General features: G+C 37.6%; 1 protein-coding gene across 5 annotated transcripts; it reads right to left on the reverse strand.

Annotated features, from left to right (window-relative positions):
* Window positions 1-537: 537 nt before the first annotated feature.
* On the reverse strand, window positions 538-24,381 carry LOC125643467 (transmembrane protein 180). 5 transcript variants are annotated; one of them, XR_007358730.2, is made up of 8 exons: window positions 24,142-24,227; window positions 20,528-20,709; window positions 18,852-19,586; window positions 13,431-13,585; window positions 11,549-11,632; window positions 8,075-8,218; window positions 5,122-5,221; window positions 1,641-1,727 (listed from the first exon to the last, which is right to left on the reverse strand). XR_007358730.2 is itself a non-coding variant. In XM_075132710.1 (7 exons), exons 2-7 carry the CDS (start codon window positions 20,678-20,680, stop codon window positions 1,598-1,600), a joined length of 1,401 nt encoding a protein of 466 aa, XP_074988811.1. In that variant the 5' UTR covers window positions 20,681-20,709; window positions 24,219-24,381; the 3' UTR covers window positions 538-1,597. The 5 variants fall into 5 exon arrangements, 3 of the variants coding, with proteins under 3 accessions (XP_074988811.1, XP_048722030.1, XP_048722033.1); XR_012670143.1 differs by having other exon boundaries at window positions 1,644-1,727; window positions 3,909-5,243; XM_075132710.1 differs by lacking the exon at window positions 5,122-5,221 and having other exon boundaries at window positions 538-1,727; window positions 24,219-24,381.
* Window positions 24,382-24,383: the final 2 nt, after the last annotated feature.

The following is a 24,383-nucleotide window of genomic DNA, read 5'->3' on the forward strand; positions in this document are numbered from 1 at the left end:
AATAAATTGCTCCAGGTTAGTTACATGTAGTTTTACAACCCTCAAGTCTTTTCCTTCCTGCTTGTCTTTCCCAACAGCCCCTCTATTAAAATACACCAACATATTCAGACAATAAATATCCCACTAATCAGCTCAACATACAGTATTCATAAATTACAGCAGGCACCTGGGGAAGTAAATGCTATATTTGCCAAACACCTTCCATAAAAGACTGTCCCTCTCTGTTTGCCTATTTAAATGAATTCTTGCTACCCTTTTTAGGTCTTAACATCTTGATGTCCTTTCTGTTGTACCACATGGCATACCACACTTGAACCCTATGGTCTAAATGTGTTCCAACAATTCTATACTATGTAAGGACAAATTAATGAAAGCTAATCATCTCTGGCATACTGTAGGTATTTAGGAGCTGAAGTGGGAATTGTCCCGTAACAGAAAGGAAGAGCATCCTCTTTAAGAAAAAAAAAAAGAAAGAAAAGAAAATACACATGAGAAAAAAAGACAAAATACTACCAGAGAGAGTATAAGGAAAGAATATTTGTAATATAACTTCTTTATTACCAAACTGGAAGGAGTAACCAAGAAGAAAACTTAGATGTATACAGTGAATCACAAGTAAAAGTCATTTAGATTTCTTCAGGTTTTCGCCTCAAAAACTATGTCCACAAAACAGCAGGAACCCTAATCCTTCTCAATTGGAAGGCAAGTTATACAATTTGTTTTTTAATATAGACTTTTATCAATAGACAGAAAATCCATGTATATAAACAATGGTGTATTATAAAAGACAATTTAAGAATACAGATCCATGGATAACATTGTTTGTTAGGATTCTTTTGATATATAAATATAGAAGACTTTGGAAACGTTGATATTAGCATGTAAAACACAAGTAAATAGAACTGTTTCTCTGGCATGACTCAAAAAATGTAACCATAACTTAAGACTTCATTATATCTCTGATTTCTTGAACTTTAACTTAAGTCCTCAGTTTCCTCAACTACACATGCATTCACTAAATAATATTTAGCTCTTATACTGTGCTTTTCATCTGTAGATCTCAAATTACTTTACAAAGATGGATAAGTATCTTTGTTCCCATTTTACAAGTGGGGAAACTGAGGCACAGAGCATTGCTGTGACTTCCTTCAAGGTCACACAGCCCATCAGTGGTAGTGCTGGGAACTAGGTTTCCAGTCTGGTGCCATATCCATTGCTCCATGCTAACTCCCCTCAAAATCCAGTAATATCTATACACAACAGGCATGCCTTTATCTCTTTAGCAATGGAGTGAGTAAAGACACTTCCTCAGTATGCTCAGTAGAGTCCCCTGGAGATTGCCAGCATTCCTACAATTGCCATATGTATGGTAACTGAACTAGAAAAGGCTACGTATAGGCTTTGTGTTAAGGCTGGGAATGCTTTACGATAGGTTTTACAGCCACCATAGATGACTGATTTAATGGCTCAGACTGCATTTGGTCTAATAGTCCATTAAGTACAATTCTGCTTTTTCACATTTTAAATGTATTAATTCTACTGTGCACAATTCAACACAAAATCTAAATCCTTCCTGTATAGACTAAGTGTTGAAGATTCAATGTATGCCTGTCATATGACTGTTCTGTATGGAGAAGGGAGTCCACATCAGAATCTGTATAACTGCAATGCAAAGTGGAACCAGACAGATCAAATAGAACATAGCATCATGAAGACCTAAAAACAAACTGGAAAAGAAGGTAAAAATGTCAGTTTTCCCAAGATGCAGTTTTCACCCCGTTTAATCAATTCTTAATAGATTAAAAAAATAGTTCTGATTATTCAGCACAGTCAATTTTAAAAGGAAGTATATAGCAGGTTTACTTTGGAAGAAAAAACATGAAAATAACCATATGGATTCTTGTGAGTAAGGAATAAAAATCCCCATGTTTTTCTGTATTTTACCAAAAGCTCAATGTATAGATATTCAGCTTGTTTGATTCTGATTAAACAAGCTTTATTAAAAGTAGCATATAAATACAAATTGTGGATGAAAATAACCCAATGTTTTTGTATCCCCAGCGTCACAGTGGGAATATGGTTTCTCACTATTCACAAACATAAAAGCTATTCCCAAATAGAATCAGAAAATTAGAGTTGAATGTATGTACTGCTCTATCATTCCCTTAAACTTATTTATGCCCCCTGCTCCCCCAACACGAGGTAGTTTGTAGAAAATAAGCTATTAATAAATGAGCTGAGTTAGGTAAGTAGGGTGCATATTAATATGCTATAGACAAGCTAACAGACCCGTTAAGTAATCTATTACACAACGGTGGTAGGTAATATAAAAATTAGTATAAAACAATATCACCTTACAGAGCAGGAACTCCTATAAAGTTTTGTATGATTAAAGATTTTTTTAAAGGGAATGAATAAAAGAATGGGAGAAAGTGGAAAATACAACAATATGGACATATTGGTATTTTTAAAAGTTAAAAATCTGAGACATTAACTATGTATAATGTACTTATGGCTGGTAAATGTTATGAACAAGTCACGATTAATGCATGGAACTCAATGCATTTACCAAAATATTAAGATTAATTCAGTTTTATTATTTTTTAGGGGAAAATAAAGAATTAAACCATCCATATATATTACATGTTAAAGGTACATTGAGATTCTGGCTTCTGCATCCTTAAACGTGCAAAGATACTTCCTAATCTAAAGCTCTATTAAGGAGTAATACATAAAGAAGCAGATCAACAACTATGTATTACAAATTATAATATATAATTAAAATAACTGCTTTATGAACAGGCTGGTTTCTGACAGCTTGAAACACATCTAGGCATTTGTCTAGCAGCTGTGATAATTATCCACTGGCAATCTGTTAATTATTGGATTCTAATTAAGAAATATCAAGAAACTGAACTCAAGGTGAGACAGTCTCTGAAAAAATTCTTCAGTCTCCAAGAAGAAGAGTACGTTATTTTCTCTTTTTCCTTAGCACTGTGAGATGTGATGGGAGACTAACAGAATGGTTGTGAAAGTTTAGAGACTAACCAATTTATTCACGAAAGCTCATGCTCAAATAAATTGGTTAGTCTCTAAGGTGCCACAAGTACTCCTTTTCTTTTTGCGAATACAGACTAACACGGCTGTTCCTCTGAAACCTGTCGTTGTGAAAGTTGACTACTATGGGCCTCATCCGTAGCTGATTGAAGTCAGTGGAAAAACTTCCATTAACTTCACTGGGCTTTGGATCAAACCCTATGAGTCAATCAAAAAAGGCCGAATCCAGGCCTCATTGACTTCAATGGAACCAGGATTTGGTCCTAAATGTATAACACAATACAATCACAGTTTATTCCAAGTTAAACAATTGTTTTAAATAAATTGTGCACATGTTAATACCAAGTGACAAAGACAAGGCACAAGCTTAAAAATTAAAGTAGTACTAAGGGAATTACTTAACTGCTTAGACAATTGGTTACAGGAGATGGGACTTTTCACAGGTAGGTCAGTGGTTCATATTCAGTATTTACTGTTAGTGATCACAATTTAGCATCTGATAGTTATTTACTGGCCTGGGTTCAATGGTGCTTTCCATTTCCAAGTAAACAAGTATATGCATCACAAAAACTACCACCATGGTTGGCATTAATTAGCCCTCTTGTTGGCAGTTCCAGCAGAGAATCCAAGAACTGAATGGGTAAACTATTTACCTATATAAAGTTCCTTCAGGAAGGGGCTAAGGCAAATTTGGCAGGGTGCTATAGTGAAGCTACACAGTTTTTGCCTGCATTTTACCTTTCTGTATATTAAAGAGGACTGCAATTTTCAGTATTAAGAATGTCAACCTTTAACAAGTATTTTACCTTTTTCTAAAGGAAAGAAAAAGATTGTGCCAAGTCCTACCTTACCTTTGTACTGATGATATCTTGCTTTGGTTTAAATACAATTGCACTGATTTAACAAAAGAATATGGATTAATATTTTATTCTAAAACTTGACATTTACAGGAATTATGAAAAGTAAAATAGGTGTATTATACAGAAAAATGAACAAATATTAAATATAATTCTATTGAGGCATTGGGATATATCAAGAACAATGCTCAAATTACATCACAGTGGTGGTGAAGACGCCTTAAAAATCTTTAATTATTTTGTGCATGCAGTACAAAGATGCATATATTCAAAGACACGCTCTTGCTAAAATATAGTTCCTCACTATATCCAGCACATTGTTTACCCTGCTACTAGATCATGTGATATTTCCAACTGTCAGATGCACTGATAGCTTATTTATTGTGCACCATCTATATATTGTGCATCTATTTATAATCTGGTAATTTGTTTCTAAATACAAGGAAATAATAATAATAAAGAGGGCAACAAACTACTGCCAGTGTGTTTTATCAGTATGATTGACTGTAATTTCAGTGGATCTCCAGGAGAGGGAGGTTTAAAACTATATATTTCTTATAGAGCAGAAAAAGGGATCTAATGTTCTAGGGAAAACTATTTAGGATAAACCAAAAGGAACAAAAATTGACCCTCCAATCCTGTAAATTACCAGCCACATTTTCATTAGTACAGTACTATATATATAAAAAAACCCAACATGTAAATTGGTTTCCCTTGATAAAAGCTTTACTGATGCCTGACAATGAAATCCCTTGGGACCCATGTACAATATACAGAGTAGCATTTTTCTTCAGCGATAACAATGATTAACACTGAATGAGACAAGTGAAGCGTCCTTAACAATAAAGGCTTAATAAACAGAAGAGAATTCCTCCAGTGTGCCATGTGTAAAAGTCATTTGTCTCCTGTCTGAATGACTAGTTCTTAAATTGATTTTAATTAGATACATTAACACTAAACACCATTTGATAGACAAAATGTTACTGCCAAAATCATCTTCCCCTCCCATTGTTGTCATCATGTAGCTACCCTCCTCAAATCTATGTGCTGATTTCTCATCATCATCTTTTACATAAAATTAAAATTTCTCCCTTGCACTTTCGAAACTCTGTACAACACCTTCACTGCCTACATTTCAGCCTTCATTTTCTCAAACTGCTATGCTTCTCCCAAGCCACCCACCTTAAATAGCCCATATGTACCTTACCTTCCCATTCATTTCTATGCCTCTTCCATGCCACTCCCTCTTGCAACTCTCTTCCTATCCTCATGTACCAAATGACTATAGTCGTAATTCAAATCCCTCCCTAAAACACACATCCACCAAGCCTGTCAATGAGAACAATTCATTGTAGTCAGTAGTATGAATCCACATAAAAAAAATATTCACAGTCATTGATCCTCAAGTATAGTGTGTGCTTGGAATGTTCTCTATGTGTATTCAACTGGAAGCTCTTTGGGGCAGGGACTGTGTTTTCCTGTATGCTTTAACAATGTTCAATAAATAATCATTTGGGCCCAATTGTACAAATCCTTGCTGAAGTGAGCAATCCTTGTTCATGCATGTAATTCAGTGGGTTCAATATGACTCTTTGTATGACTAAAGGTTTGAAAGATCAAACCTTAATACTGTTATAGCTCAGTGGTTTGAGCATTGGCCTGCTAAACCCAAGGTTGTGAGTTCAATCCTTGAGGGGGCCATTTAGGGATCTGGGGCAAAAATTGGGGATTGGTCCTGCTTTGAGCAAGAGGTTGGACTAGATGACCTCCTGAGGTCCCTTCCAACCCTGATATTCTATGATCCTATGACTCTTGATTCCTATATGGAAACCTCCCTTAGCACTAAGTCAATACGTTTACTGTATCACAATATGGCAGATATTACTTTAAAACTCGTCTTAAAAGTTAAAGTTCATAGGATTACGCCCTCAGGCATAAATTATGAAAAACAAAGTTACATATGGGATATTTTATTTCTTTAAAGGGACAGGTGATTTGAAATAGAGTTATTTAGAAAAAAGTGAAAAGTGGTTTCAGGTATTACACCTGCTAATGGCTTATGGTTTTAAATTCACATTTTCTTTTTAAAATTTTCCTTTCCCCTGTTGCTGTCTGAAAGATTTACACAAATAAACAAATTTGTTTATGTGTACAGTGGAAACTGTGAAAGGGGGGAAAATCAAGAAAAATATTTTTTGCTAACCTTTCAGTAATAGTCATCGTAGATGTTATTTGTAACAATAATAAGTAAAATATAACGGAAAGTAGTGAGTTTTTTAGCTTGATTGTAGGCCTATCAGTGTTTTAAAAACGACAGGATATCAGTTATGATTATTCCCTGATAAAAATGTTCCTATTCTGCTGCATAGTATACATTCAGATTCTGAACTGTGAACAACAAGTGTTAAACTGAGGAATTTTCTATTATTAGAGATTGGACTGGTAGCACTGCCTACTATTAAGATTGCTTGACACTTCCAATTATAAGACTCCATTTTTGGTTGCCTATCACTTTACCAAACTAACTGTTCAAGCTGAAATTTTACATGCCAGGGGTCTGCCTGAGTAAAAAAAAAATTTTTTTTTGATGTTTAGTTCCACAATTTGTTTATTTTTGTTCACAACTTTTGTTTACTTCCCTGAGGCATGGGCTAGGATTTATAGGAAGACATGTGTTTTAATGAGAAACATAAAGCAAGAGAGGATAAAGACACAGTAGAATGGGTTGGTTCGCTAATAATTTCCTTCATTCATTCCAGACCACCTTAGAATATATCAAAAAGATACAGAAATTGTCTAAGTCAGTGGTGAGGGCTCCGGCTGGGGTTGTAGCCTTTGGGGTGGGGCTGGGGATGAGAGACTTGGGGTGCAGGAGGGTGCTCTGGGCTAGGATTGAGGGGTTTGGAAGGTGGGAGGGGGATCAGGGCTGGGACAGGGGGTTGGGGCCCGGGAGGGACTCAGGAGTGCAGACTCTGGGCAGTGCTTACCTCAAGCAGCTCCCAGAAGCAGCGGCATGTCCTCCCTCTGGCTCCTAAGTGGAGGTGCGGCTAGGTGGCTCTGCATGCTGCGCTGCCCCTACAGCTCCCATTGGTCGCAGTTCCCAGCCAATGGGAGCTCCAGGGGCAGCGCTTGGGGCGGGGGCAGCATGTGGAGCCCCCTGGCTGCTCCTACACATAGGAGGAGCCGGAGGGGGGACATGCCACTGCTTCTGGGAGCTGTGGCACACGCGTGGAGCGGTCCATGAACCTTCTCCCCAGCTGGAGCACGGGAGTGGGGCAAGCCCCAGACCCCACTCCCCAGCAGGAGATCCCGGGCTGGATTAAATTGGCTGGCTGGCTGGATGTGGCCCGCGGACCGTAGTTTGCCCACCCCTGCCCTAAGTACTTTTCACTTTACTGACGCTGCTTTTCTGAATGGCCCCAGCTTGTCCTCCTTCCAAACCTACCTCTATGCCTTTCTTCTACAGTCCATTAGGGTCAGGAAGAGGATTCCAGACACATCTGCCACATCTCCACTCTCTTTTCCTTAAAGGCCCTTCCCCAAGGAGGTTTTATAAATGATTGTCCTCTCTGTATTTTTTAAGAATTTTCTTTAATTAAAGCAAAATTTTAGGAAGTAACTAAGATAAGGCCATTAAGATAAGAATGGGAAACTGTACTCTAACCAAAGTGATTTACCTAGTTGAGCCAAACCCCTCTTCCTCCTATAATTGTATCGTTTCTCTCAAAAACAAAATACATTAGTCACAGTCCTACTGTACTAAATATGTCTAGTAACTATATTTATGAAATAAATACACTTTTGTGGTTTTGGTAATAGTTATAGTCAAAGTTGGAACATCACAGGTTTGACTGTTTTTTAATTTTGCACAACAGAATGACAAAAACAATCATACACTGAAATGAATTTTTCACACACCCACAAATGCACGCACACCCACCATGTGGCAAGTTTTCCCATGTCTTCTCTTTAAAAAGTACATTTTTCAGACTAAATATCTACTGGGACAGCCTTTTTATGTCAGTGAGATGAGGACCAATTGAAAATTTATTGAAGCAAAGTCGCAACACATCTGATGCAAGCTAACTGCATATTAATTTGTAATAATTGTATAACATTATTTAACTTGTTGTGACTTAAAACTTCACTTTTGAACTCACCTTGGATCAGGCTGAGAAAATTTATTATTCAGGTTCTCATATCCAAATTGATTTAGTATTGTAACCACAAGCATAGGAGCCAAAGACTGGGCTGGCTTAGTAAATAAAGCATTGGTACCAAAAACCATGGAGGAAAGTGGTGATCTGAAATATTCAAGACACGTATTAATCCATATTACATAGTATATAAATATACATCACTTACAGCACTTATTATATTCATTATTTAAGTACTGTTCAGACTCAAATATTAACCATCAGGATACATAACTGCATAAATACCAGGTTTCAGAGGAACAGCCGTGTTAGTCTGTATTCGCAAAAAGAAAAGGAGTACTTGTGGCACCTTAGAGACTAACCAATTTATTTGAGCATGAGCTTTCGTGAGCTACAGCTCACTTCATCAGATGTTTACCGTGGAAACTGCAGCAGACTTTATATACACACAGAGAATATGAAACAATACCTCCTCCCACCCCACTGTCCTGCTGGTAATAGCTTATCTAAAGTGATCAACAGGTGGGCCATTTCCAGCACAAATCCAGGTTTTCTCACCCTCCACCCCCCACACAAATTCACTCTCCTGCTGGTGCTAGCCCATCCAAAGTGACAACTCTTTGCATAATCAAGTCGGGCTATTTCCTGCATAGATCAAGGTTTTCTCACATCCCCCCCACCCCCATACACACACAAACTCACTCTCCTGCTGGTAATAGCTCATCTAAACTGACCACTCTCCAAGTTTAAATCCAAGTTAAACCAGAACATCTGGAGGGGGGGGGGTAGGAAAAAACAAGAAGAAACAGGCTACCTTGCATAATGACTTAGCCACTCCCAGTCTCTATTTAAGCCTAAATTAATAGTATCCAATTTGCAAATGAATTCCAATTCAGCAGTTTCTCGCTGGAGTCTGGATTTGAAGTTTTTTTGTTTTAAGATAGCGACCTTCATGTCTGTGATTGCGTGACCAGAGAGATTGAAGTGTTCTCCGACTGGTTTATGAATGTTATAATTCTTGACATCTGATTTGTGTCCATTTATTCTTTTACGTAGAGACTGTCCAGTTTGACCAATGTACATGGCAGAGGGGCATTGCTGGCACATGATGGCATATATCACATTGGTGGATGTGCAGGTGAACGAGCCTCTGATAGTGTGGCTGATGTTATTAGGCCCTGTGATGGTGTCCCCTGAATAGATATGTGGGCACAATTGGCAACGGGCTTTGTTGCAAGGATAAGTTCCTGGGTTAGTGGTTCTGTTGTGTGGTATGTGGTTGTTGGTGAGTATTTGCTTCAGGTTGCGGGGCTGTCTGTAGGCAAGGACTGGCCTGTCTCCCAAGACTTGTGAGAGTGTTGGGTCATCCTTTAGGATAGGTTGTAGATCCTTAATAATGCGTTGGAGGGGTTTTAGTTGGGGGCTGAAGGTGACCGCTAGTGGCGTTCTGTTATTTTCTTTGTTAGGCCTGTCCTGTAGTAGGTAACTTCTGGGAACTCTTCTGGCTCTATCAATCTGTTTCTTTACTTCTGCAGGTGGGTATTGTAGTTGTAAGAAAGCTTGACAGAGATCTTGTAGGTGTTTGTCTCTGTCTGAGGGGTTGGAGCAAATGCGGTTGTATCGCAGAGCTTGGCTGTAGACGATGGATCGTGTGGTGTGGTCAGGGTGAAAGCTGGAGGCATGCAGGTAGGAATAGCGGTCAGTAGGTTTCCGGTATAGGGTGGTGTTTATGTGGCCATTGTTAATTAGCACTGTAGTGTCCAGGGGTGGGAGGAGGTATTGTTTCATATTCTCTGTGTGTATATAAAGTCTGCTGCAGTTTCCACGGTAAACATCTGATGAAGTGAGCTGTAGCTCACGAAAGCTCATGCTCAAATAAATTGGTTAGTCTCTAAGGTGCCACAAGTACTCCTTTTCTTTTTGCATAAATACCATCAACATTCTAGTCAGTGAATGATCCAGATATCATAATGAAATGACTACATTCCAGTTAGATAAGTAGTTTTTTTTTAAAAAAAAATCTATAAACATACCTTTTATACTATCTTAGGTCCCCACAACTACCTTACTTGACCATAAATAAAAGAATCAGGGATCTAATAGAACAGTGTCAAAGGGCCTAATCCAAAACCCGCTGAAGCTAACTGAAGGATTCACATGGACTTCAATGGGCTTTGGATCAGGCCCATAGTCTGGTGATTCAAGAGTTGCGACTGCATACAATTAACAAGGAAAAGAGAAAAATAGGATAGACTTATATTTGTAAAAGACGTGATTTGGTACTAGAAACTGATTTATTCAAGTGCTCTTCATGTATTAAGTGTTCTTCAAACAAAGCAATCTGATTGTTATTCAGAATAATTTCAAGTCTTGTATATGGACTGGGGGAACGTCGTATCAAAAATATTTTTAAATTGTAAATTACACCACTTCACCTTCAAGTTACTGAAGAAAATTCAATGTACCACTTATGAGATTTGGTCTACATAGACACTGACTGCAATCCTGCAAGGACTTATACCCAGGTTCAATTTTATGCATTGGAATAGTCCCACTGAAGCTAATAGAACTATTCACAGGTATAAAGTAATATACGTGCTCTAGTCTTCGCAGGATTTGCCCTTAGAGGGAGCCTGATTCTCCTTCTCCCCCTCAAATAGCACTGAAACCAGAAACCCCACTGGTATAGAAATCAGTATATTTGTGAGAGCAACAGGAAGTCAATTGCACTTTGATATAAATCAAAAAGATACATGAATCACAGTACAGCATATCACAGCAAGTTTTATCAATTTTTATTTAAAAAATTGAACGGCAGCTACACAGACTTTGAATTTTGCTTGTTAAATGGTATAGTTCAAACATTCAGATACCTTCTCTATATTAGAAAGGCTGTATCCTGCCAACTCTTAAGCCTCTGAGTAATATTAGACATGGGAGTATTTCTACTGAAATCAAGAGGACTAACCATGTGAATGTTTGTGGGACTGGGCTCTTATAAATATAATAGAGTTTACAATGGAAGTGTTTAAATTCATTCCTTTGTTAAATTTACTCAGGGCCTAATCCTGCAGACATTTATGCATGTGCTTACCTTTACTTGTGTGTGTAAATTAAGCCCTTAAAGCAAGTGTTTCCAGGATTGGAGCCAAAGAATGTCACAATAATTTCTGCATTTATTTGGACATAATCTGGGAAAAAGTTATTTAATAACATAAAATTTCAAAAGACTTAAAGCAATGTACAGTAATAATGAATTCCCATTCACTTATCATATTAAAAGTAAATATAAAGTGAAACTTCTTAAAAAAGTTGTAATTTAAAAAAAATAGAAAACTTTTTTTTTTTTACCAAATTTAGAATCCTTTTTAGATTAATATGTTCAGAGTGTTCAGTGTATGAAACTTAACTTTGGTACAGAGAATTTGATGACACTAGCTACAGTACATTTTGTGAGCAGTAGTAAGATCAACATACCTCCGTTTGTGTTTTATTAAGTCTGCATCAACAATATCTGCCAAGGGCAGGTTAAACAAACTGAATGACGCTTGAACAATTACCCTATAGAAAGACAAAATATTTCAAAATGTTGATAGATACTAAACATACTTTTTTCAATGAGAAAACTGTATTGTGTGTGTGTGTGTGTGTGTGTATTTCTCTCTCTCTTTCTCTCTCTCTCACACACACACTTTACTCTCTCATCAAGTAAATTAACACAGTATTATTGCTTCAAATTAAAAATGGCTATTAGGTCTATTTAAAGATCAGTTCTCCAAATAAATATTAGAGCTGTTACTTTAATCAAGAATTAGAAACCTGTATACAAACCTAAAACTTTCTCAACTCTTTTTGGAATTTCAAGATAGCAGTTTGGCATTGAAGTGAAAGAGGACACTTACTGAGGTTAATACCAACTTAAACTGACTTGAATGGAGAAAAGGAACATCTCAGAAGAAAGAACTAAAATTCTCCTCCAGAAATCTGAAAAAGGACATGCAGAGGACTGGAAGGGAAAGATAGGAAACAAGCTTAAAACAAGTGACAGAATTAGAATGATAAAGGTAAACAAATACATTTAACACATGATCAATAGAACCAAATGAAACAATAAACAGGATGATAGACTTGCATGTATTGCTAAGTTTTGGTAAAATTAGGTTCAAATTACAAAAGTCCTTTTTGGGCTAAATAACCTTCACATATCTTGAGAGATTTTTTTCCTAAGGAAACTTGAATACTTGAAATGAGGAAAATATATTACTGGATAATGTAATTCAGTTGTCACATAGTTCTTAGTTACAATAGCCCATGACTGAAATCCTGGAAGGATTGGGGCTGTGGGTGGGTGGGGGGGAAGGGGAGAAGAGAGAGAAAGAAAATATATGCAAAGAGGACAGGCAAGGTAGGAAGGGAAGACCATGAAATTAACACCATCCTATTCTAATTGAGAAGGCTGTTTTTAAAAATGTTTAATGAAGTATTTCCTTTTGAGGGTTTTCCACACCTCGCTGATCTACCTATTCTGTGAAATAACCTTGAGGTTTCATGCTTTAGCAGTACCAAAGAAAACAAATTTAATGTTGTTTAGCCAACAGTGACTTGAATTGCCAGCATTTTTGTGGGGTGGAGGGATCTAAAATCTTTAATTTTTCAATATTAAAAGAAAAGGGAAAAGGAATAGTATGAATCTAAACAACAGAAACTCTACTAGCTATTCTGTAAACTAAAATAAAGTTTAGAACTGAATTTCTCTTGCACTCTGCTAGTACTCAATTTCAGGCCAAAGGCGGCTGAGAAGGAACTGAGCGCAGTTCTTCCGCGCAGTGCTAGATAGCCTCGAGACAGGGAGAGCACGTGTGAGCCAAACAGACACTGCTACCTAAAATCTCCAATCTGAGGCACAGGGACTCAGATACACCTACAGTGGGAACACCAATAGGGACACTACTTGAAGAAGTGGTGGGAAACTGCTGTTTGGGTAAACGGGAAAGTCTGTGTCAATGGAATTTGCATTTGACCAACGTTAAAACTGATGTGGCTGGAGACAATGCTGCAAACTCTAATTATTGTATATATTAGATTGTTAATTTTAAAAAGAAAATAGAAGCAGTAACTAAAAGTTGAAATACTCTTAAACAAGAGTTGCCATTTTAATTGCAGCTCCTTTTCAGACCCATGAAACAGAACAAAAGGAAAAAGAGCAAAACTTATAGTAGGAAATTCTTCAAGCTACCACAAGGGTATGACAAAAAGAGTGTAAAAACAAAGTGACCTAACAGACTCCGTTCACAAGGCGTAGCAAGCTGTTAATTAAAAAAAAAAAAAAAAGTATCCTTGAAGGTATATATTTACTTACATGTTTGTTGTGAGATAAACAGCCAGCAGGTAGTAGTGTTCTGGTCCTAGAACAAACATGACAGCGGCAGCTATTCCTTCTAAGTAAAAGGAAAACAAGATGATCCTGTAATATCCAAACTTCTTCAGCAAAGTATGACCGAGAAGCACAAGGCACTGAAAAGATAATAGATACATATTAAGTATATACTTAATACAGTACTTCAGTACTTCTTTTAAGAAAACAGAGTTTTGGATGCTATAAATGGTTTACTGCTACACAGTACTTCTTCTAATTAGCAAACATGCATATTTTCTGAAAGGGGAAATCTGAATCAGTAACATTTTCAAATGCGCTCACAAATTAAGAACATAGGAACTGCACAAACAGAAAAGATGATAGGACCAGTGGGATGGTCCTATCTCTGTTTTAAAACAGATGCTTCAGAGACAAATGCTCTCCCTTCACCCAGAATCAGTCTGTGCGCTACTCTACATTGGGGTAAATATTGCTTCCCACTTCAGATAGCAATCAGCTCATACCATAGAGCATAATGTCCGATATCCATTATGCAGTTTATTTTGCAGTGTGTTCATAGTGAAAAGTGTTTCTTACCATTTGAACTTAGACTACTGGACTGAACAAAATGTGTGGTTTTCTTTTAAAGCTTGTGGAACCTTAGAGACTAACAAATTTATTTGGGCATAAGCTTTCGTGGGCTAAAGCCCACTTCATCAGATACATGCAGTGGAAAATACAGTAGGAAGATAAATAAATTTGTTAGTCTGTGTATCTTCCTACTGTATTTTCCACTGCATGCATCTGATGAAGTGGGCTTTAGCCCACGAAAGCTTATGCCCAAATAAATTTGTTAGTCTCTAAGGTGCCACAAGTACTCCTTGTTCTTTTTGCTGATACAGACTAACATGGCTACCACTCTGAAATCTTTCAAAGCTGTAATTTTTCATTAACATCACAATGGCTCTGATATCAATGGACATATATGGTAAACTTCTACTACCACTATTACTCAGTGCCACTTTTGTAATTGATAAAACAGTTTCACTGGGAAATCCTATCGTAACAGATTACTAGTTTTGCTTCTATTGTAGAAAAAGGTATTGGGAAAGGTAGATACTGAATGCGCAGTACTCATAGTTCCATTTCAAGTTTCCAGATTTCAACATGCAACAATCTACACAAAGTGCTAGCAACAATAAAATATCAGCTTTTTGGATGTGCCACATCCAGTAATTCACTTTTGACTGCATATGCTAATAAAAAGAATGAAGAAAACCAATTCACAACCTGGAAAAGTTAATTTATAAAAATGTTGTTTTTCTACAGAACACTGATGTTTTAGTCACAGATTGTGCTAACTTTTAAATCTAAAGCAAGTTATAGTTTGAAAATGTTGAGCAAAAGGTCTATGTGAATCTAAAGAAGAGAATCAAATCCATAAATTCAGTATTGAAAATTATCCTTCAATATTTTCATATTCGGGCATTAGAAATCCACACATGCATTATGTCACAAAAGTCTGAATTAATTAAAACACTTTAAAATAAAAACATCCGAAAAATGTTTAGTCATGAAGCCCACAGAAACAATTTAGACCAAAACTGACCTTTAGATGTTGAGCCCCTAAGTAACCTGAATAGTACCAGCAAAGAAAGATACTACTGCTACATTCCAAACCCTTTAAAAGCTTGGGGAGTTCCCTATGTCCTGAGGTCAGAAACTGAGACTCAGGGGTGAAAATCAAGCACAGATACCACCTTTAAGGAAAAGTCTATCACTATTAAAAAGCAAACCCAGTACAGCTGGATTCCATTCTTTCATACATTAGCAAAACTGTCAACTAAATTCTAGAAGCAAAATCTTTATTACTAGTGACATAAGAGGTAGAAAGAACATAGCTCACAGTACAGAAGTGGGACTGAAAAACTTGGCAACTCTCACCTGTACTGTGAGGGAATAAATACAAAATTCCACAATGTCATTTTACAGAGTCACTTTTCTGATGATATGGTAATTGCATTTTAATAAAACACAGAATGCTGTTTTTGCAAAAAGTTATGATAAAGGATAGTTTAGAGTTAGGCCCACATCAAAAAGAACGGTTAAAACACTCCATAATTTGTATATAGAATTTTTAAGATCAGGTAGAATCATACACTAGAATTTTTCCCCATGATGTTTCCTGATTCACAACTCTTCAGGATTATCATCCTCACTTTATGGTAACAAACATTTTATTGAACTTATTTTTGGTTAAAATATTTAAGATGTTGTTTCACCCACATTTGCCTATTGTGAAATTACATTTGGCTTCTTATCTTGTCCTCCTTGCTTTTGAGAAAGTTGTTTATTTTCTGGACACTCCAAATAAACAATTAAATATCTTAAACTATATATATATATATATATATATATATTTTGTTACAATAGGAAGTTAGCAAATAAAAATAACAGATTGAGGCATACCTTAAAGACAATTGGAGTTTCAGTCTTAAAACATGATTTCATGATCTCTATTATGCTCTAACATATAATCAAAGTAATAATGTTTTAAGATTAAGATTTAATACTGAAAATGCACTAAAAAGTTGCAGTGATAACAAGCTTTAATGCACAAAAATTAAACTCTTCTTTTCTCTTCCATCCCTCACTTTCCATTTTCAAATGGGAGGACATTTTGAATGTACATAGTGCCTTTTATTTTTCTAATATAATGACACACTATATACCCAGGTATATGGTTCGCATCACTGTCAGATTTGAGCTCCTTCCATGAGTTACAAGATAACAATGCTCTCTTTCCTTCAATATTAATTAGCCACCAAGATTAATGATTTCAAACTCAATAAGCATTTCACAAAAGGAAGGCACTCCCCTTGCACTTTTCTTCCCATACTTAATTACTTTAAACAGCATCAATCCTCATTGTTAGACACAGAATGGATTGAAGATTCAGCTCAAGGAAACAAAAGGCAAACACATTTTTGAATGCTCCACACATGAATAGAATGAATCTTAAAAAAGATTGTGGCAAATATTATGAGGTAATTCAAGCTTTCTTCTTAAAAAACTGAGTACCATGCAGAGTAATGAGCAGGTTAAGCAGGGAATTGACAAAAGTGGCTGTAATATAAAGAAGTACAAATCTGACTGATTTTTATATGTTAAAAAAATTATCTATTTGCTGACACTTTGTGAAAATGTATTCATATTTAGATATAGTAACAGATGTGTAATGCATGTTATTTTAATGAACTGGACCTCATTTCATCATAATTAAGAAAAATCAACATGCCGTGGGAACGTCAAGCGCTAGTGCTTCAGAAACTTTGTTGGAGTCTTTCAATAAAAGCCCTGTATTTCCAAGAAAAATATTGAATCAGTTGATGCTTTAGGCTTTAATTTTTAAGTCCTTTGATTGCAACACCAGGGCATATTCAGGATATGCATCCTATCCCACACACCAACTGCCATCCCTTAATAGAAGCCGTGATCTAGCTTTGTAAAGGCCAGACAAGCATAATCCACAAAGCAGCTTTCTTTTATGTAGGCTGGATGCTTTACAATAAGTGAACTTCAGGACACTGCTGTCGGAGAATTCTCTTGTTATATCTTGAATTTGAAGGGACAAAACCCAAGAAAAATAAGGTCACAGCAAACTTTATACAGTTCAGTGGCCTTCTAAATAATGAATCTTTGGGAAGCAGAGAGAAATGTGTTTTCTGAAAGATTGTTCATTTTAGACTGTCATGTTGATTTGATCAGCAGTGATTGGTATATATTGAGTGTAAAGTTACTGAGGCTGTCCTAATTTCTGTAGTTTCTGTCAGATATATTCCTATCTTACTTACTTATAATAAAGAAGTTTATTACCTAGGTGTTTTTTTGAGTTATAGAAGAGACCTGTAAAATCTCTGGAGGGGCAGGGAGTTTTAATGGTAGATATTTATAAGTTCTGCAGCAAAGAATATATATTAGTTGTATTTAATTGCTGTATGTCAGCAGAAGCTTAAACTATAACAAATTCCTAGCTGTGCATTAAATTACTACTTTTCCATGTCTCCTTTTATATGTTATTAATTTATTTATTAAAAAGAACACAAGTTGTTCACATTAAAAATGAATGGCCTGATTTTCAGAAGTGCTAGGCACTCAAAACATCTGTATATAGTCTGCAGATGCTCACTATTTGAGAAAATCAAACCATAAACGTTTGAAGTAAATCTATGGAAAGTTTTTGAAGATCAGCTTTATACAAGTTTTTAGGGGGGCATGAGCAGGAAGATTTTATTTATTTATCTAAAAACAAGAACACTTGTCTTCTCTGTGGGGCATCTTTTTGCATTATTTTTTCTCTCACTCCTCTCCCATTGCTGTCCACATCTAATCCTTTTGGTCCTCTTTCCCTTCCAGTGCAAACCATATTTGGTTCTCTTGGGATGAGATCTTGCTCACCTTCTACATCAGTGGTTCTCAACTCTGGTCCACCGCTTGTTCAGGGAAAGCCCCTGGCATGCCAGGCCAGTTTGTTTACCTGCCGCGTCTGCAGGTTCAGCCAATCGCGGCTCTCACTAGCCACGGTTCCCCACTCCAGGCCAATGGGGGCTGCGGGGGCAGCCAGCACGTCCCTTGCCCCACACCGCTTTCTGAAGCCCCCTGCAGCCCCTATTGGCCTGGAGCCATGATCGGCCGAACCTGCGGACGCGGCAGGTAAACAAACCGGCCCGGCACGCCAGGGTCTTTCCCTGAAAAAGCGGTGGACCAGAGTTGAGAACCACTGTTCTACATGCAGATGATGAATGAATGACAAAATGAATTAGAAGGCTTCACTCCCTCAAATGCAGGTGAGTTGACAGACCTTGCTTTGTTAGATCATCTAGCCCCTTCATCAATTCCCATGATGATGCAGAGAATGTTCATTTGGGGGAGGTCGGTTATACCTAACATTTATTTTCCAGAGTTCTGTCCCATCTAGTTTTAAATGTCTGAAAGCAATGGGGATTCCCTCACCATCCAGACACATTAAAATAAGGAAAATTAACACCAAGTTTTTCAATATATTTCACTTTTAGGATATTTTTTCCTGATACTGAGCCTATTTTCCTTCTCTTATTCTAAATTGTTAAGCCCCTGAAACACAAAAACATTTACTTTCTCTTCTTGTTGACTGTTATTTTATCTGCCTACCCTCCTTCTCTCTGCTACCCTATGCTGCCTTTTTGGCTAGACTAGACTAGACGAGACTAAAGTTCTTTTTATAATGTTGGTGCACAAGATTTGTTCCTCAGACTAATAAAAGGTTTCTGCCAGATACAGTATTTTGTCCAAGCTGTGTAAACAGATACTTTAATTACTGAGAACTAGCACAAAAGTAAGCTGCATTTTCCTTTTAAATAAAAGATTAAAAGCATTGTTGCATACCTGAGGACAAATAAAGCCAGCTCCATACATGATGCTTCTTATAAAAGAGGAAAGGACATCCTTAGGGATGAGATTATCCGCAAAGATCATCATGAAATTGTTGCAGAAGGCTAGGTGGAAGACTTGAAAGAAGTTCATGGTCACAAAAAGTATAAAGTTTTTCTGTGTCATTATCTGTTTGGTCAATGAAATTACAGAGGACCAGGAGAGAGCTTTATCATTATTTTCTAAGCTAGTGTTCTCCACAGGAGTTTCTCTCTGTTCATACTGACTAGTGCTATATATGCCAGTGTAACACATACAAGCAGTTGCTAGTGCTGCAACCAAAACAGTAAAGGTTTGAAAATAGGCAAAATTTTCCATATTATCTGATATTAGACCACAAAAAAGAATGCTCGTTGATCCAACTAATGTTGCCACTTGGTTATAGTTAATAAGCTGAAGTCTACTTTCATGTCTAGGTGAAATCTCTGCAAAGAGCGCACATTGTGCTAGCAACACAAATGTAAGCAAGCCATCAAAAGCACATAAAGCAACAATAAGGTGAAGACCATTAAGCCAGTCACCTTCCTGATAATGTTTCCAAGGAAACCAGGGAAGCAGAAAAGCTAAGCCATACAATGGTGCTCCATATAAAATTGAAAACTGACGTCTTGAGCAGCATGGGACTTTGGAGTTGTCTTGAATATACCCAAAGAGAGGGTCATTAATGGCATTCCAGATCATAAAAACTACCTGAGAAGAAAAATACAGAATTTCTCATTAGTGATATTTTTCTGTAGGATTCATCAAGACATACATAACATCTGGAATAACAAAAGTGCTGACCTATATGATGGAAAGGTTAAACGTATTTTGTATGTTGTACACTCACAAACAAACATTAAGTATATTTGTATGTAGAGTCATCTAAATTAAACTATTTCTAAATCTCTACTAACAGAGGATATTGATGCACAAACAATGAAGTACACTATGTCATATTTGTTTAATGTACAATTCTACTTGGAAAACAAAAGAGGAAAGCTTGCCAAATGGAAATGGACTAAGGCCATATTTTTAAAAGTACTTAGGTGCTTTAAGATACCTACCAGCACGTAGCAGGATTTTCAAAAGTGGGTGTTAGGCATTTAGGTGCATTTGAAAATCCTACTGAGTGCCTACCTGCATTGTTAGCTGCCTATATACCTTTAAAAATCTGGCCTTAAAGGCCCAGTCCTGCAAAGACTTACACACATGGCCCTTCATCTTGCAAACCCTTGTGCATATAAGTAACTTTGAGAACATGAGTAGACCCTTTTAATTCATTGGGACTACATACATGCATAAGGTTGCTCACATAAGTAAGGATTTTCAGGATCATGGCCATATTTAACTTTAAACAACAATTTAACATATGTATAAATCTTTGCTGAACAGGGACATAAAATTGGTAAAGAAAAACTTTATTTTGAAGTTTGTCAGAGTAACAAACATACTTCCAACAATGGATTTTTTTTTAAATCTAAAAACTATTAATAAACTTTGAATGTACCTACAATTTATTAAGGATCACATATTTAATTATATTTGCAGTATGTCAATAATTGATTCATCAATGAAGCAGAATTATTTCATTATTATTATACAAACACTGTGCACAACAATATGAAAATCCATGTTCCAATGTACTATACCTGTGCTTGATGAAATGCTGTTTCTGAAATCTTGTATTGGTTTAAGAAAAGCTTAACATAGTAGAAATTAAAGATACTGTTCATCATTCCAGCGCCTAGTGTGGTCATGGAATATGCCAGGGCATTAGGATGAATTCCTAAAACAAATTTCATTTTCCAAATTGTGAATGTCTCCTCTTCTTCTAATTATAAAAAAAGAAAAATACTTATAATTACTTATTGATTAAGTACAATTGATATTTATAATCCTTGCTAATAGAGGACTACTGAATTCCATGTTACAGCGTGCCACATTTTAGTTTTACTACTTCGGAAAATGAAAAGCCATTGGAGATTTGCCTATGTTAGGACTGCAAGAAGGGATCCCTAGAGTCCATGTTGGTCAGCTTTATCATTCAGTCTCTTTCCAACTTTCGAAATGTACAACAAAATGTCTATAAAATTGAGTCAATAAGCTACAGTATTAAGAGATCAATGATGTTTCTTAATTTTGTATGAGTACTTAAAATACCTATGGTACATGTGTATCGAAGAACAAATTTATCATTTGTCAAAAATTGTATCCCTAGACCCCAGTCTTGCACTGTAATCACTAGTGCAAACCCATACTCTGGTACCGTGCTAGTAAATCAAGACTTTTTTTAAAATCTTTTTTTTCTGGTTTCCCCCCCAAAATTTACATGTACATTTTATATTTATCTATACAATTAGATTTGACACAAAGTCTGCAACTGCTTACCCCAAAATATTAGACAACGGGGTCCTCAGTTTCAGAAAGTTTGTGAACCTTATTATTTCCCTCATAAATCCTTTTTGCAGAAACCAAACAAAACTCTAGAGGCATACCTAATGACAATCTGGAATATAGGATCTGAAATAGCTATTCAAACCACTGGCTGAACTTAGTCCAGTGCATTGCCTAATGAACTGGCCAATATATCTAGTGCAGGGGTTCTCAAACTGGGGGTTGGGACCCCTCAGGGGGTCACAAGGTTATTACAGACGGGGTTGTGAGCTTCCAGCCTCCACTCCAAACCCTGCTTTTCCTCCAGCATTTATAATGGCGTTAAATATATTAAAAAGTGTTTTTAATTTATAAGGAGGGTTGCACTCAGAGGCTTGCTATGTGAAAGGGGTCACCAGTACAAAAGTTTGAGAACTACTGATCTAGTGCTCCATATCAAGGTTGGTACCATATTCCCTCTCGCAAGAAGTGCACCTCTCCAACTGTGCAATGCTGTAAATATGTATGATGATTCCTTTCTACCTCCCCTTTCGCTGGTCTACCTATATCTATCCTAATCATGAGATTTAACTTTGTATGAATCAGGAAGGGGTAACCAGGTATGTTTAAAGTTCCAAATTTCCTAATGGCAACTAATGTACACGTGAGCTAGAGGATCCCACAGAGCAAAACAGACTGCGTTATTTAAGCAGGTAATAGATGGGTCCCACTGGATTCAGCTGACCACCTTCCCACTCAAATAGACTTCAAGGTCAGAAGGGACCATCGTGATCATCTAGTCTGACCTCTTGCACCCCTAACTTCCAGCTGAGTTACTGAAGTCCTCAAATCATGGTTTAAAGACTTCAAGTTACAGAGAATTCACCATTTACATTAGTTTAAACCTGCAAGTGATCCATGCCCCTTAGTGCAGAGGAAGGTGGAAAAAACCTAGCCAATCTGACCCGGGGAAAAATTCCTTTCTGACCCCAAATATGGCAATCAGTTAGACCCTGAGCATGCGGGCAAGATCCACCAGGCAGATACCTGGAAAAGAATTCTCTGTACCAACTCCAAGTCCTCCCCATCTAGTGTCTCATCTCCAGCAGTTGCAGATTTTTGCTACTGGCAGTCGCCATTGGGCCACTTGCCATCTTAGTCAGTCCCATCATACCATCCCCTCCATAAACTTATCAAGCTCAGTCTTGAAACCAGTTAAGTTTTTTCCCCCACTAGGAACGCTGTTCCAGAACTTCACTCCTCTGATGGTTTTTTTTCTAATTTCAAGCCTAACCTTGTTGGTGGCCAGTTTATAGCCATTTGTTCTTATGTTCACTTTGACACTTAGTTTGAATTACCAGAGAGGGAGAGGAGTTTTTATCCCTCTGATGTATTTATAGAGAGCAATCATACTGCATATTACTTGCTTCTCTCCAAGAAGCAATGACCAGGAGTAAAAGAAAACTAGTACCCAAGGTAGAGAGATGAAAATGGATTCCAAATGGTAATACTAAGCCCTGTCCAAACTGTGCTAGCTGACAGACACCATGCTCAGATCGCCATATGGAGTCAGAAAGGAATTTTTCCCCAGGTCACATTGGCTGGGGTTCCCAAACTGTAATCTTTTGGGCACTTGTTAGCAGTCCTCAGAACTGGCTGGTCACATCTTTTTTACGTCTTTTAAACCACATTAAAATGTAGCTACAAATACATTATACTTTCTAATGTTGAGTGTAAGCAATTTTTGTAATCGACAGAGATATAACTGCAAATGGAAGGGAAAGAGGTCTGCATGATTTTGAATAGGAGGGAAGGTGAATACATGAAACATGATCCAACTTTACATAAAAAAGTCAGAGAACCCAAATTCTAATGGTTACCAAGCATTGCTCCTTTTTAATACTACAGAACTGTGCTTGACAACCAGACAGAAGGGTCTATGGACAGTTCACTGGACTAGAAACTTGGAGACCTTTGTTCTCTGTAGAGTTGGGCAAGTCACTATTCCTTTCTCCAACAGTCCTACCCTTCCCCATCTGTAAAGTGTCACCCTTCTTTATAAATATTAAGGGTCTATGGATGAAAAGTACTATATAATTTCTAGGTATTATCATGGATAATTATTTTCAAACATGGTAGCAGCTGCTACCATGCTTCACTGTGGCCAGCGATTCCTCACCAAACAACAGCACCATGGGAAGTTTACAATAAAAAGACATGGTTGACATCTGCGAGCTGCAGTATACAATCCTGTTTGAAAGCATTTTAACATAATGAAGCATTCATCCCTAAGGACCCCCGGATGCTTTATAGACCATACATATGCACAGAGTTCACTTCAGGGACATTTTAACAGCATTCACCTATGAGGCCCCTAGACTCAACTATTCCTATCCCTCTGTACTTCACCACCATTCCCACCCTCATAGCCCCCCCATCCAATCCCACACCCACAGCTCCCCATTGCTCTGTACTTCACCACTATTCCCACCCCCCCCCATAGCTCACCCATCCTATCCAACCTCCCATAGCTCCCCATTCCTCTGTATTTCACCACCATTCCCACCCCACCCACAGCTCCCCATCCCCCTGCACTTCACCACCATTCCCGCTCCCATGGATGCTGGAACAATTTGTATAGCGAGGGAGCTAAGAGCCACTCAACCAAACTGTAAACCCTGCATAGGATGGAAACCAGTGCAAGTCAGGAAGTGCTACAGCACCCCCACACCCTTAGTTCCAGCACCTGTGATAGCTCCCCATCCTCCCGCAAACCCCTTTCCTTCTCCCCGGGAAACCCAAGAACCGACTCCCCGGGAAAGGCTCCTTTTCCCCCGGGAAAGGCTCCTTCACAGCCTTATCCAGTCTGCCCCACACAGCCATCACTAACCGACTCGTTGTCTCCGCCCTCCGGCCGGAGGCTACGCAGCTCACCCGCGGGGCAGAACTTAATTTCCTCAAACCCACCTTCCCCCCCGCCCCCACTCCATTGGCTGAGTGGAGGCTTTCTGCACGTGATTGGTCGGCGTTCCGATCGATCGCTGAGTGGCGGCACGCGATTGGTTATCTGCCGGGCAGGTCAGAGTGCCCGTTTTGAATAATCGTTCCCCTGGTTAGTAAGAAGGCGGTTGC

This window comes from Caretta caretta, chromosome 10 (genome assembly GCF_965140235.1).
Source record: "Caretta caretta isolate rCarCar2 chromosome 10, rCarCar1.hap1, whole genome shotgun sequence".
In the NCBI taxonomy this organism is placed as follows: Eukaryota; Metazoa; Chordata; order Testudines; family Cheloniidae; genus Caretta; species Caretta caretta.